Consider the following 13,715-nt stretch of genomic DNA (forward strand, 5'->3'; position numbering starts at 1 on the left):
CGTACGTTTAAAGAAACTGACCGAGACCAGAGAAAGCTCGGCCTTTACTTGAGGAAGCATACTGAGACTAGAGGGAGCTCGACACATGCTTGAGGAAGCATAGAGAGAGCTCGACACATGCTTGAGGAAGCATAGAGAGAGCTCGACACATGCTTGAGGAAGCATACCGAGATCAAAGAGAGCTCAGAGTTTCCTTAATGAGTACTTATCTTTACTCCTTTTCCCGTTTCTCCCCTCGTACCCGACCTCTACGTCATTGCTAAATATCCTTACCGCATTAGTTATCAAATAAAATCTTTAATACAGAAACGTAAACATGCCACATCAAACCTCCTAATTTATAATGTGAAACATAATGATCGACATGAGATATTATTAGATCTTTCCTCAGAATTTTCCTCCTTATATTTCTCAGGATTCAAAACTCTAAATATACCAAACCTGATGAGATAATTTAAGGCAATGAAACAAAGACCAACATTTGGCAACCCTTTTTCGATGCTGCATCCCACAATAAAAGAGAATCAAAAAAGAAATAAACAAGGAAGAATGGCAAAAACAACATCCAAATTGAAAGACAATTTCGACTTGGATCTCTTTTGCCTCCCTTTCTAGAGGCATCAGAGACAAAGAAAAAGACATATATGCTTATGCTTTTCTAGGTGTTAGCGACGACATTATGCAAGAGAGCTTCTAGTCGTCGTCGTCATCGTTGTCATCGTGTTATCGGATTTGAAGCAGGAAATAGGTTTGAACTATGCAAAAAGGAATGCAGCAGAGGGAGAATTTAGATGGGGCAGGCTGGCCTCTTGTGGCCGTAGCCATTGACAAGGACAAGAACAGCCAGAGTGCTTTCAGATGGGCTTTGGACAATGTCGTCTCTAGAGGGCAGACCCTCATCATCCTCCATGTCAACACCAAAACCTCGTGTATGCTCTATCTCTGATCTTCCACCCAATTCGTTTGGGCCGTGTTTTATGTTTCTTTTTGTGTGCAGTAGATTCTACGGCAAACCATGCCCTGAGGGAAATCTTCGTCCCATTTCGATGTTTTTGCTCAAGAAAAGATGTGAGTAGACTTGTTGGTTTCGCATGATCTTGCAATATCAAAAACAAAAAGGGTACCTGTAAATTGAGTGCTAATTGTCGAACAGGTTCATTGCAAAGACATCGTACTCGAGGACACCGACGTCGCCAAAGCAATCGTCGAGTTTGTTTCGCAGTCTTCGATAGAGAAGCTAGTGATCGGTGCCTCGCCTAAAGGTGGATTCTACAGGTTAGTTAACATAACACCTCTAATAGGAGTATTGCCATCCTGCGCGATAAATCCGTGTGCGACTCTTTGATCCACTGCCGCTGCCCTCTCTGTGCCATTCGGTCACCGTCGGCTGCCGCCCCCCCCCCCGGCGCGATCGACGCGCCACTCGCCGGCGCTCCTTCCGGCGGCAGATTCCGATCGGATAGTGGCCGGAATCCAACGAATTTGCCCGGAAACACAACTCTGCCCGCTCACTCACCGCCACTGCCAGCCAAATCATGGTCGGATTCCAACCAAATCGCGGCCGGAGACCGGCTGTCTTCGCACACCGGTCGGTCTTTCCTCGGCCAGTCTCCAGCCATGATTTGGCCGGAATCTGATTGCGATTTGGTCGAAATCCGACGCTCGACGCTGCCGACCAAATCGTGGCCGGATTCCGACCAAATCGCAGTCGGAGACCGGCCAAGGAAGGACCGCCGTCGCACGCCGGTCCTTCCTTGACCAGTCTTCGATCGCAATTTGGTCGGAATCCTACTGCGATTTGGCCGGTAGTGGCGGTGAGCGGGCAGGGATCATGTTTCCGAGCAAATTCATCGGATTCCGACCACTGTCCCACCGGAATCCGCCGCCGGAATAAGCGCCGGCGAGTGGCGCGTCGATCGCGCCCGGGGATGGTGGCTAGACGGCAGGGCGGCAGCGGCGATAGATCGGAAGTGTCACGCACGAGTCGCGCGGCATAGCAAAACTACCTCTAATAGATTCAACTTATATACGAGATCATACCATATGAGGAACAGTACTATGATCGACAGGACATTTAGGAGCACAGACCTGAGCACGAACATCAGCAAAGCTGTGCCTGATTTCTGCACAGTCCTCGTCATCTCGAAAGGGAAGGTCTCGTCGGCGAGGAATGCTGTTAGGCCAGCTCCACCACCTCTCCGGCCGCAAATCCCCATCCAAGCAGCAGCTCCTAAACCTGAAATTCCAAACAACATCCCTAGAAATGTCATGAAAGGTATGAATCTGAATCTGAATATTTCAGAAAACTTAAAAGTCTTTTCAGATTCTTACAAACATGACAAACTTCTTTGCAGTGCCGAGTGAGACTGCTGCATTGGTTCAATGGAATTTGCATAAAGAAACTGAATCGATAAAGTAAGTTTTCTATTTCGATTCCAAGTATAAACTGAATGATGATGGCATATATATGTGAATGTATATAGGTCACCTTTCACCAGAGGAGGGCATATTTCTTCAACAAGATCATATGGAGAAGTGATGCTAGAGAGTGACATATCATTTGTGAGCAATGGGAGGCCGAGCTTCGAACGCACTTACCCTCCCAGATCGTCGAATGTTTCAGACATCAACAATTACAGCTTCGAGTCTCCGCGCAAGTCTGTAGGTGCTCAATCCTCGGTCGGCAGTGGCTACTCTTCAATCTCCTACGAGAATGCGCCGTCCAATTCTCAGTCAATCATGGTGAGCACAATCAAACAGAAGGTGAAGAAATGGTTAAAAAGAAAATTGTTGTTTGCTAGGTATTTGATGCAACTCGCAGGATGAAGAAACGGAAGCAGAGATCAGACGACTGAAATTGGAGCTGAAGCAGACGATGGACATGTACAGCTCGGCCTGCAGAGAAGCGATCACTGCGAAGCAGAAGGTGATTGATCGATTCGCTGCTGGTAATCTGATTTGATCGATTCCAAATTGAGTGGAGTTGTGCTGTTGTTGTCGTTGTCGCAGGCAGAGGCGCTTCAGCGTTGGAAGACGGAGGAGGAGCAGAGGATGAGAGAAGCTCGGGTGGCAGAGGAGGTAGCTCTGGCTGTGGCGGCGGCGGAGAAGGCCAAGTGCGCGGCGGCGGTGCGGACCGCAGAGGCGTCGAAGAGGATCGCGGAAGCGGAGGCGCAGAAGCGGATCAACGCCGAGAAGAAGACCAGCACCTTCGATCACACGACGTTGAGGTATCGCCGGTACACGATCGAGGAGATCGAAGTGGCCACCGAGTACTTCGCGGAGAGCAGGAAGATTGGGGAAGGCGGGTACGGACCGGTCTACAGGTGCACGCTGGACCACACGGCGGTCGCCGTGAAGGTTCTCCGTCCGGACGCGGCGCAGGGGAGGTCGCAGTTCCAGCAGGAAGTCGAGATCTTGTGCTGCATTCGCCACCCGAATATGGTTCTCTTGCTGGGGGCTTGCCCGGAGTACGGCTGCCTGGTGTACGAGTACATGGCGAATGGGAGCTTGGACGACCGGCTTTTCCGGCGAGGGAACACCGCGGCGATCCCCTGGCAGCACCGGTTCCGGATCGCCGCCGAGATCGGCACGGGCCTGCTGTTCCTGCACCAGACGAAGCCGGAGCCGCTGGTGCACCGCGACCTGAAGCCGGCGAACATCCTGCTCGACCGGAACTACGTGAGCAAGATCAGCGACGTGGGGCTGGCGCGGTTGGTGCCTCCCTCGGTGGCGGACACCGTCACGCAGTACCGGATGACGGCCACGGCGGGGACGTTCTGCTACATCGACCCGGAGTATCAGCAGACGGGCATGCTGGGGATCAAGTCCGACGTCTACTCCTTCGGGATCTTGCTGCTGCAGCTCGTGACGGGGAGGCCGGCGATGGGCCTGACCCACTACGTGGAGAGGGCCATCGAGAAGGGGACCTTCGAGGAGATGCTGGACCCGGCGGTCGTCGACTGGCCGGTGCCGGAGGCGATGGCGCTGGCCAAGATGGCGTTGAAGTGCGCCGAGTTGCGGAGGAAGGACCGGCCCGATCTCGCCACCGTCGTCCTGCCAGAGCTCAACCGTCTGAGAGACCTCGCCGAGGACAACATTCAGGCTTGTTTCTTCAGGAGCCCACACCCACCGCTCCACGTGTCCACACCAGTAATTACAATTATATTTAGTAAATAATAATTATTATTATTACTATTATTAGTATAATAATATTATTGAAATGCTTAATTTTTTTTACTGGATTTAGGACATCATGAGCGGGCCTTCAACTCAGCACTATGAATACGATAGCTCGAGGAGCTCGTTTAGTGGAGGCGCCATTCGTTAACAGATCAAGGTAATTAACTAACTAATTAATTAATTAATAAGTTCTAAAATTAATGATGAATATCTTGTTTTTCTTAGGAAATGAGGATGCCGGACAATGCATTATTCTTCTGTTTTTGTTTTTTTGTTCACCTATTTGTTTTTTTTTTTGAGAGTTAGATATTGTTTTTGGGAGGAACAGGAAATGTGTTCGCCTAATTGTACAATTAATTAATTATGAAACAGTAAATGAATGGTAATTTACTATTTTTGGTCGATGGAATTATAAATTTGTGCATTTATTATTAATATTTGAGTTGTAAGAAATGATATTGCTATCTTGCGCGACATTATCGTGGGGCGCGACCCCCTGATTCCATCATCGCTGCCGTCGCCCCCGTCTGGCTTACTGGCTATCGAGAAAATTTTGAAATTCTCAAAGTTTCCTTCGAAATTTTCAAGCTTAGGTGGGACTTAAGCTCTAATAAAATAATATCACATATTTACTACATTAAAATAACTCGTTAATAGAGAAAATAAATAAAGTTTGAAAACCCAGAACACATTTTAATATTTGTTCCATTTTATTTCTTTATTTTTAAATCATTACTACATTTGTGTAGTAACCATGACTACACTATTTTCAGTTCAATGGCTTCAATCTTTCATGGCTCTTTGACGCATGTGGCTCTCATCTTTTGACAAAAGGGCTAGGTCAACTGATAAATGTCAGATCTTTATGGAAGTCATAGATCGAACACCTCTGCTATCTTCTGTTATCTCTACTTGTATGATGCTTTGCTCATCCCTTACACTGATAGCATGAGTTGCATCTAAATGCAAGTAACAAAATGACCTGATCTTCCCTTAAAACAGAATAATTGATCTGATAATTGAAGCAGAAATTCAGAAAGGGTTACAGATATTCAAGCTTGACATATCAAAAGGTAAGAATTTCAAACGAAATCACATAACAACATCAAATCACACAGATCGACAGATAGAAAGAAACTCAACTCTAGTTTATTGATGAAGCGCGTAGAGAACGAACCGCGGCTACGATGCAAATCCGCTATGCAAGGGGCTGGTAGTAGTATCTGCGATAGGGTTCGTGATCGACGGCGACGAGAACGTAGATAGCGTAGATGATGCCCGGCAAGTACCCCAGAATTGTCAGCAGCAAGCAGATGCAGAACTCCATCTGCAGATCCAAAACACGAATCAAGATCGAAGAAATAAGAAGAAGAAGAAGTAAAAAAAAAAGGCGAAATGGATCGGGATAGGAATCAGTACGCTGCAGCAGCCGTAGTGGAGGAAGACGCCTAGCGGCGGGAGGATGATAGAGAGGACGATCTCGAGGAAAAAGCAGCATCTTTCGGAAGCCATTTCGCTTCTCTCTCTCTCTCTCTCTCTCTCGCTTCTCGGCTCCTTTTTCTTTCACCCTTTCTTATTTATCGCCGTCCCAACCATCACATAACAAATGTCAGGTATTTTTCCTCCTGTTGTACCCAAGTTTGCTACCCGCTTCTTGATTGGTGCAAATTGTCGCTTGCATTTGCGGGTTCCAATTGAAGAGGTAGGTAAGGAGCGAACAAGTTTAGAAGGGTAGCGTTTACTATAGACTAGTCATGGCCAATCTGATAGGTTGATTTAATTAAAAAAGTATAAAATAATAAAAATCAAATAAATAATTCTATTATAATTATAAATATTTAATATATTTATAATTGGACCACGAGACATGTATTATCTTAAATCAAAACTCTATTCAAAAATTTAATAATTATTATTAGATATAACTCATCCAATTTTAAATTAAAAAATATTATTTAAAATTTTTTAGAAGACTCCAAATAATTTTTAATCCTCTTTATTTTAGATTATTTTTTATATTATATCAATTATAATTTAAAAATTACTATAATTATTTTAATTGTAATAATTATGAAAAATAATAATAATAATATTTATTATTATTGAAGTATCATTACATATCATTTAAAGTGGAATGGGAAATTTCGAAAAAAAAACACCTTTTTTATTTTTGTCAAAAAAAAATAAAAAGGGCCCCCGCCAGGCTGCCACGCCCCCGCGTCTCGTCTCTGCACATGCCTTCGCCCCCTCTTCCAGTCTTCTTCCTCCCAGCGAAGCAACAACAGTAGAAGCCTACTCCCCTGTTCAATGAGCAGCGGCAGCCGACAGTGCATGGTCAAAGAAATCGGCGTAGACACAGCAGAGGATGCCACGCACGGCGACAGGACCTCCCGCGCCAGCGATAACCGCGGAGCAAACCCACAAAGTAGGTAGAAATCAAAGGGCACTGTGCTTGTTCTGCTCTTGTTGTGCACAGCACAGCAGCTGGTGGCTCCGTCAGAGTGTTTTGAATACAGTGTGCTTAATGTTGGAAGACTTGTGTTTTATTCTGAACTAAGCAAACTTGATCCAAATCCAACAACTGCAAGAAACGATAACGTTGCGAAAACAATTCATCCATGCCCTTACAAATTTACATTGATGTTTCCCTGTTCCTAGCTTCTACTCCTAACACTGCAGAGATTAACCACAGAATCAATTGCTGTTATTCCTATTAGAAAATGACAGGAGAAAAGAAAAACGAATAGGAACTGCTAAAGATGTTTTCATCACCTTTCCCCTATCACATGGTCTTTTAGGGGTCCCTCTGTATCGGTGGTGGCCTGGTTTGGGAACTTCCTCTTCGGCCATCACCTCTGCTTCCTGATTGCTCCGGTCGTCGGACAGACGTTGTCGGTACAACTTTAAGGCCACAGCCAGCATGAACACTGCTCAGGAAGTGGCATTAAGAAATAATATTTGATGGGTGTGTTCATGGAGGAGGCTTGGTGGTTGATCATTACCGGCCCAGATGCGAGTGGCAGTGGAGGAGATGCTCCAGATGAGGGTGAAGATGGCGGCCACCACAGCCTTCTTGTGGGTGCATGATTCCCATCCATCCGTGAGCCTCTTCCGCCAGAATTTACCTACACTCAATCAAGTTCCATCGTTTAGATGGAGCATAAGTGATGCTTCAGATTGTGATCAAACTGTCGGTATGGATGAGTAGAATTTAATTTTGTTTTGGATAAATAGATTGTAAGTTATGATGAATAAAACAACAACTTCGAATTCACTTCAGGAATTCATTGAAAGCAACACAAAGCTCGAAGAGAACAGACTGACCGAAGGAGGTGGTATTCCACATAAACTTCATCAAAATAAACAATTTCACAGTTCACTTACCGAATTTTAATAGCTGAGTGGTGTAAGAGGTGTAGATTTTTGGAACAGTGAAGACTCCAACGAACACTGCACAGGAAAGTGAAGCTTTACTCAGTCAATCTCACAGTTTGCACTGCAAGCTACATGGAACTTACTCAGCTTTGAAAAGGTCCAAATGGTGATGGAGCTTCCACACTTGGCCATAACAAACAACAGCACGGCCATCTGCTACAATCGAACAGATTCACCAATCTCATAAGGACAGTGAAAGGGGGAAAGAAAAAAAAAACTAGGGTGTCATAGAAAATGATGAAAAAGAGCAACTTTTGCCTTCATGACAGCTGCAGGATCTCCAGAGAAGAGGACCCTCATCTTGAACAATACTTCATTTAGGTAAGGAAGAAGCAGCCTTAGAATCCAGATGGCCTCTTCTTCACCTACCATGTATCTCTCATCCCTTTCATCATACTCCAACTCTCCTCTGCTCCACAACAAAAACTGTGATCAGAACAAAGCAAGGGAAGTGGTAGTTCAAAGTTCACTATTGGGAATTACCTGCGCAAGATGGACTTGTAGATAAAAAATAATGCAAGATAAATAAGGCCAGAATAGGAAGTAGCTGAAATCAAGCTGCATAATGAATCCCTTGCACAGAGATTAGCATGGTAAATCATTGATAATTTGTGATTAGAGTCATGTTCATTTCTCACCTGAAATTTAGATCCTCAGCGTAGGAAGATGAAACCAGAATGAATGTGCCAAGACCAAAAACTAATGTTGTTTTGGGTACATCTCTCCACATAACCAAATCCACTGAACAATGAGTATGTTAGAACAGTTTGCAGTGAGAAGAGCAGAGATTTGCAGAAAGGAAGCAGTTTGAATCACTGACCAATGCTCTGCAATCTGTTGTGGTTCTTTTTGGATGTTTCATACAGTTCACTTGCCCCATCTACTGTTGAAAAATAGGTAAAAGAGAATAGTTTCAAGCATCAAACTTCAAGAATGAGTTGAACAATTCTAGAAACTAAGAAACAGGAGTGCTTACGAGAAGGTGTACCAACAGGATCTGGATTGATTGTGATGCGATTCAACTTCTTTCCTGCATCTGGTGATTATGGGAGCACAATTGAGTCCTGTTTGATTTCTATATTTGGTTGGAATTCATGAACAGAAACAGCTTACAAGGATTTGTATCCGCAGGATCTGGATGAGTTTCACTTTGATTCATCATCTTCTTTTCGGGAGCTGGTGATGGAAGAATCAGTGGGCGATTCGACTTTTTCCCAAATTTGAGAGCAGGATCTGGATCGGTTGTCCGCTGATTCAACTCCTTCCTCTGTTCCGCATCTGGCGATGGCGCGAGACAATCCTGGAACTTATCCACTGCAGACGAGGACACCGGGATCTCGTGCACTTGATTAATGGTCCTCTCCTCCTCGTCCACCACACTGTTCCCCCTCTCCGCCGGCAGATCCATCTCCTTATCATCGAATCTCTTCCTCCAATCATCATCCTCGATCCCGACATCCACCACCGCTCCCTCTCCCCCATCTCCGATCGCCAGCAACATCGCCTCCCTCGCCTTGCGCAGCTGAATCGGGCTTCTTCCCTCGACCAGCGGCGGCGTCCAGATCCTCCTCTTCCTCGCGGACGCAATGCTGTCGCTCTGGTTCCGGCGCAGCCGCCGGTAGACCCGCATTCCCTCTTCGTCACCGTCGCCGTCGCCGTCTCCAGCGTTGAAGACCTTAACGCCGCCGTTGACGGCGTCGACTCGCATCCTCGCCTCCCAGACGGAGCCGGCGACGACGCCGGAACTAGCCAAGGCTCTTCTCCGGGAGGCGCCCTGCATGGCTTCCTTCTTCTACTTCAATTTTCCGCGCACAATTCAGCGGAAAAGAGAACGGAAGAGAAGACTGAAGAAGGAAGCGAGTAGAGAGCTGAGTCTGAAAGAAGGAAGGAAGGAGGTGAGGACGAAGGACGAGATTATTATAGGAATTATTGATAAAAAAATGAATTTTATAAATCGAGTGTGAGGGTGTTTTTGTCAAAAATAGTCGCCTCTTTCACGACATTTTTTGAGCACCGACACCAATTAAGATCCAAAAAAGGAAAGAAATAGAAAAAAAAACACACACACACCTTCATATCCTCTTCTTCCGTCGATCGAGCTCAGAAAACCCTAATCGATCGGTATTTCATCTTCCAGTTCCATCCCCTCGACCTCAGATCCGCTTTGATCTTTTAGGTCGAAGAGCGACGATGCCGGCGGCGTCGAGATCCGCGACGTTTGGGCAGGTAACCTCGAATCCGAGCTCGCTATCACCGCGAGATCGTCGACGACTTCCCCGGCGTCGCCATCCGCCCCCTCGGCGACTTACAAGTATCATGTCCTCCGCGCCAACGTCGGCCTCCCCCACCTGATCCAGCTCGGTCTCACCTTCACCGACGATGCCGGGGCTCCTCCCTTCCTCCGCCTCTGGGCGCCTCATCGTGTGGCAGTCAGTTCAACTTCAGGGAGTTCGACGTCCCGGACTCCGTCGACCTCCTTAAGAAGTCGGGCATCAATTTCGCCATGAATCGCGAGCGCGGCGTGGATGCCAAGCGGTTGGCGGAGCTCCTCCTGTCGTCGGGCGTCGTGTTGAACGATGAAGTGAGCTGGGTGACCAGACCGAACCGCTATGTGCGTTAGACCAGACCGGAAAATTAAACCGAACCGAACCGACAAACCCCACATCGGCCTCTTAACTCGGAACTTGGAGGCCAAGCAACGTCAGGGGTCCGGACGGGGGAGGGTTTCGCCGCCCTTGTCTCGCTGCTCTTCCTCCTTCCCCGAGCTCCTCTGCCCGATCCTTCTCGTCCCCTTCGTCAGCGTCGGTGGGGCGAGATGTTGACCCAGAGACTGCGGCGCTCCGGTATCTTTCGCACGGTGAGCCCGCGGATTTGGGGCCGCGGCGAGGGTTCCGCCTCCCATCGCATGGTTCTTCCCGATCTCAAGAGGAAGGCGTCCAACACCTGGTCAGCAGTTCAGGAGACATATCTCTCCACCAAGGTGGATCCTTTCTTCTTTCCTCTTTCCTTTATAACTTTTAATTCTTCCCCCTCTCTATTGCAACGCTTTGCGGATTGCTATAGATGCAGTTTCTGAGATTATGTAGGAACTATGTTTGTCTTGAACTTTCTCTGAATGCTTGATCGGCAATAACATTTTGTTGTACTCTTCTGGATGAAATCTTCATCTATCTTATTTATTTTTTGTTGAATGGTGCAGAATGTTTTCGAGACTCATAGGGTGGTCTTCACTGTTGGAACATCTATTGCATCTGTTCTCACTGCATGGGCAGGTAACTGAATTCTTACCTTAACTCTATTTGTGTATGATGGTTGAGCTTTTAGATAAGGCTTTGTTTATGATAGAAAACTCTGAATTTAGCTCCATGTGTAGGTTCTCTTTCCTTACTTCAAAATTGACACATCAATTTGGGTCGATCATCAAAACTTTATTCCCTGCCTCAGCGTTGGATAGACCTCTGTCCTCAACTTTGAGCTTACCTTCCATCTGTCCGAGCCATTTGTGGAAGATAAGGGTACCCCAAGATTACCATGTAAGATCACTTTGTTCCCTGTGGCTTGGCCTTCCTCCTTTCTTATTTGATGGCCTATTACGGGTCGAGCAAACAAGGGAAGAGGGGATCTAGCCTTTATATAGACATATAATTGTGTACAACCTCTCTTAAAAGTTATCTAGATCAAGCCGTTCGCAATCATCCATCACATTTAGGATGAGAGATTTCTTAACTCAATTCAACCTCTTCCATCTTATCTATCTTGATTCTAATCAAAAACAATATAAATTATTAGTTAATATTAGCTCTGCTTCCCCCTTATCTGCAGTGTGAGGATCAGAGATACAATATTATCTGCACCCTTCCTTACTTGCTTTATTACCATTCCGATTTCCAGTTGCTAGTAAATTAGATATCATGTCTAGCTTTGAGGAAACAAAAATGCCTTATCTCACTTCTAAGCCACAATTGTAGGTTTTAAACACATATTTGCGAAATTTTTTGATATTGTTGAAGACTCATTAAGCTGCACAGGGCCACATACTATTATCTTGCGTTTCTATATACATATTCATATCGGCACTTTGTTGAGCATGCAAGTACTCGCTAAATTTTGACAAACGAGATGATGACTTTTGGGTGCCATTACCATATTAAATTAGATGCGACTAAAATAAGTCCATGCTCCATCCCCATGAGTTCATGTATCTAAGTTACTATTGAAGATTCATCTTAGTTGTTTAGAAGTTGTTGCAGTCGGGGCTTGAGATGCTCCAACCTCATTGGAATATGGTTATGGGCATGCTTTCTTCTAGCTGCTGTTCCACATATGATAGATAACATATGTCTTTGGTCCTTGCTTACTTCCTCTAGAATCAGCAGGTAGTTGATTAGTTAACAATTTTACTTTCTGATTATTTTGCAGGTTATACTCTGCGTCAGATCCATCAGTCAAACATAGAAAAAAGGCTCGAGTCAATGGAACAAGCTGTAAGTGCTTTATGGACCTCTCTCTAACTTTGTTAAACAATGTATTGACTCCACTCTAACTAGAAACAGTGATGTTCCTTCATCGCACCTCGAAGACTATTAGAGTAGCTAGCTTGATGTTACTTTTGCTAGATCAGAGTGATCAATTTAGATAATATTACCAAATCATCAACTAGGTTAGGTCATGGAGAGAAAATGCACAAACACAAATTGGTCGTTCTACTCATTCAAAGTGGAACTGGAAAAAGGATGGATGGATGGTAGAGAAAATGAGCAAATCAGGGACTTGGTCATGATGATGCCATGAGATCTATAAGGTACACTTTTCATGGAGGAATTAGTGGCAGATACACAATTAAAAAACTTGAGAATTGAGACATCAATATTTTTTTCTCTCTTCTTTTTGTTTATATTTTGCAAGATTGTTGGAATTACCTCAAAAGAGCTCACACTCACGCATTGCTCGCCCTAATATTATGCTGAACACCAGTTTTGCCATAACTTTTACTTACAAGTTCAATGACATCCATGGATGATATGCCATATATTCAAAAAAATTTTAGAAATTTAGAACCTGGTTATATAAATCACATAAAATTAGGAAAAAGAATATTTCAAGTGCAATCCTAAAAAAGGATAGATATAGCATGAGAAATCCTTGAATTCCAGGATAGAAGTACTTTTTGGTCATTCTTGATGAAATTCCCGCAACTTCAAACTAGGTTGCAAATTCTAAGTTAATATGTTAATGATTTTCTTAGCTAGGCGATGATGTGTAGTTTGTCATCTATGTTAACCCTATGCATTAGATGATTCTGGACCTAAATTGAATTTTTTTTCTTGTTCAGTTAAAAAAGAGTTATAGCATTGAGCATGAAGAGATTAAAAAAATTGCAAACTCTGGGAATGTCAGCTCTACTGCTTTCATTGCAACAGCTGGAACATCTCTTATTATTGGGTTTGTTGCCATCTACTATCTTCTTTTTATTATCCTTCTACATTAGAATTTTTTATAAATCATCTTGAGTTCATTATCTATCCTGTTATAGTTGAATAACTAAGATTACAACAAGTGAAATTTTAGGCAAAAATTGTCAAAACTGCATGTACGACATTCACAAATATGGAAATGCTTCCAATTGATGCCAAATCTTACAATTTTTATAACAAACTGTTGTAACCAATTGCTCACCTGCAGCTATGGCCTGGGTTGGAGAGGTGGACAATGGTACGCCAACAGGAAATTTCGCAGAGAGCAGCTCAAGTTGATGGGTCAGCTGAAGCCCCAGCGATGGCAACTCTTGAGGAAATCCTTCGGAAATTTTCGAAGAACTCCAGCCTCTAAAACCGCCACCGAGACACCCGCCATCGCCAATGTTGGTTCATCTGTGCTCCCCAACAAATGAATGAATAAATTTTGATCTTAGTGGACAGACCAAGGATACATGTTTTTTTCTTCTTGTTCTTAGAAAGTTAAAGTTATTGGAGCAAAAACCAATTCCTTTTTCATTACTTGTACAGAATCTTTCCTCAGATGCAGCAACAATATTATTGTTTTTTGTTTTCCTGAATCAATGGTGAATCCAAACAAACACATCAACATGGGAAAGATCTGGA

At 44.6% G+C, this 13,715-nt stretch overlaps 4 protein-coding genes and 1 pseudogene across 4 annotated transcripts; 3 read left to right on the forward strand and 2 right to left on the reverse strand.

Annotated features, from left to right (window-relative positions):
- The first annotated feature begins 769 nt into the window (after window positions 1-769).
- LOC141821485 (U-box domain-containing protein 52-like) lies at window positions 770-4,327 on the forward strand. Its single transcript, XM_074708904.1, has 9 exons — window positions 770-929; window positions 998-1,068; window positions 1,154-1,275; window positions 2,070-2,275; window positions 2,355-2,415; window positions 2,484-2,742; window positions 2,822-2,926; window positions 3,010-4,149; window positions 4,247-4,327. The coding sequence occupies exons 1-9, from the start codon at window positions 770-772 to the stop codon at window positions 4,325-4,327; spliced, it is 2,205 nt and encodes a 734-aa protein (XP_074565005.1).
- Window positions 4,328-5,172: 845 nt separating this feature from the next.
- Window positions 5,173-5,718, reverse strand: LOC141818478 (hydrophobic protein OSR8-like). The gene is made up of 2 exons (XM_074705965.1): window positions 5,599-5,718; window positions 5,173-5,506 (listed from the first exon to the last, which is right to left on the reverse strand). The coding sequence occupies exons 1-2, from the start codon at window positions 5,689-5,691 to the stop codon at window positions 5,378-5,380; spliced, it is 222 nt and encodes a 73-aa protein (XP_074562066.1). The 5' UTR covers window positions 5,692-5,718; the 3' UTR covers window positions 5,173-5,377.
- Window positions 5,719-6,379: 661 nt separating this feature from the next.
- Window positions 6,380-9,481, reverse strand: LOC141818486 (uncharacterized). Its single transcript, XM_074705973.1, has 10 exons — window positions 8,728-9,481; window positions 8,591-8,650; window positions 8,435-8,497; window positions 8,253-8,355; window positions 8,098-8,172; window positions 7,873-8,023; window positions 7,698-7,767; window positions 7,564-7,629; window positions 7,182-7,304; window positions 6,380-7,106 (listed from the first exon to the last, which is right to left on the reverse strand). The coding sequence occupies exons 1-10, from the start codon at window positions 9,392-9,394 to the stop codon at window positions 6,874-6,876; spliced, it is 1,611 nt and encodes a 536-aa protein (XP_074562074.1). The 5' UTR covers window positions 9,395-9,481; the 3' UTR covers window positions 6,380-6,873.
- On the forward strand, window positions 9,393-10,256 carry LOC141821486 (putative CCR4-associated factor 1 homolog 7; annotated as a pseudogene).
- A 74-nt stretch (window positions 10,257-10,330) lies between these two features.
- LOC141818497 (uncharacterized) lies at window positions 10,331-13,669 on the forward strand. The gene is made up of 5 exons (XM_074705979.1): window positions 10,331-10,594; window positions 10,814-10,886; window positions 12,034-12,098; window positions 12,947-13,056; window positions 13,297-13,669. The coding sequence occupies exons 1-5, from the start codon at window positions 10,430-10,432 to the stop codon at window positions 13,502-13,504; spliced, it is 621 nt and encodes a 206-aa protein (XP_074562080.1). The 5' UTR covers window positions 10,331-10,429; the 3' UTR covers window positions 13,505-13,669.
- The last annotated feature ends 46 nt before the right edge of the window (window positions 13,670-13,715 follow it).

This window comes from Curcuma longa, chromosome 2 (genome assembly GCF_044706935.1).
Source record: "Curcuma longa cultivar G26 ecotype Majalengka, Jawa Barat chromosome 2, ITB_CL_G26_1.1, whole genome shotgun sequence".
NCBI classification, from domain to species: domain Eukaryota; kingdom Viridiplantae; phylum Streptophyta; class Magnoliopsida; order Zingiberales; family Zingiberaceae; genus Curcuma; species Curcuma longa.

Bases quoted from the DNA above. Each gene is read 5' to 3' on its own strand.
- LOC141821485 (XM_074708904.1), top strand. From the start codon at position 770: ATGCAGCAGAGGGAGAATTTAGATGGGGCAGGCTGGCCTCTTGTGGCC. The intron at 930-997 runs GTATGCTCTATC...TTTTGTGTGCAG, and splicing joins TGTCAACACCAAAACCTCGT to TAGATTCTACGGCAAACCAT. The intron at 1,069-1,153 runs GTGAGTAGACTT...ATTGTCGAACAG, and splicing joins GTTTTTGCTCAAGAAAAGAT to GTTCATTGCAAAGACATCGT.
- LOC141818497 (XM_074705979.1), top strand. From the start codon at position 10,430: ATGTTGACCCAGAGACTGCGGCGCTCCGGTATCTTTCGCACGGTGAGC. The intron at 10,595-10,813 runs GTGGATCCTTTC...TGAATGGTGCAG, and splicing joins AGACATATCTCTCCACCAAG to AATGTTTTCGAGACTCATAG. The intron at 12,099-12,946 runs GTAAGTGCTTTA...TTTCTTGTTCAG, and splicing joins TCGAGTCAATGGAACAAGCT to TTAAAAAAGAGTTATAGCAT.
- LOC141818486 (XM_074705973.1), bottom strand. From the start codon at position 9,394: ATGCAGGGCGCCTCCCGGAGAAGAGCCTTGGCTAGTTCCGGCGTCGTC. The intron at 7,768-7,872 runs GCAAAAGTTGCT...CGATTGTAGCAG, and splicing joins ATCCTGCAGCTGTCATGAAG to ATGGCCGTGCTGTTGTTTGT. The intron at 7,630-7,697 runs GTAAGTTCCATG...TTTCCTGTGCAG, and splicing joins TTGGACCTTTTCAAAGCTGA to TGTTCGTTGGAGTCTTCACT.
- LOC141818478 (XM_074705965.1), bottom strand. From the start codon at position 5,691: ATGGCTTCCGAAAGATGCTGCTTTTTCCTCGAGATCGTCCTCTCTATC. The intron at 5,507-5,598 runs GTACTGATTCCT...TTGGATCTGCAG, and splicing joins TCCACTACGGCTGCTGCAGC to ATGGAGTTCTGCATCTGCTT.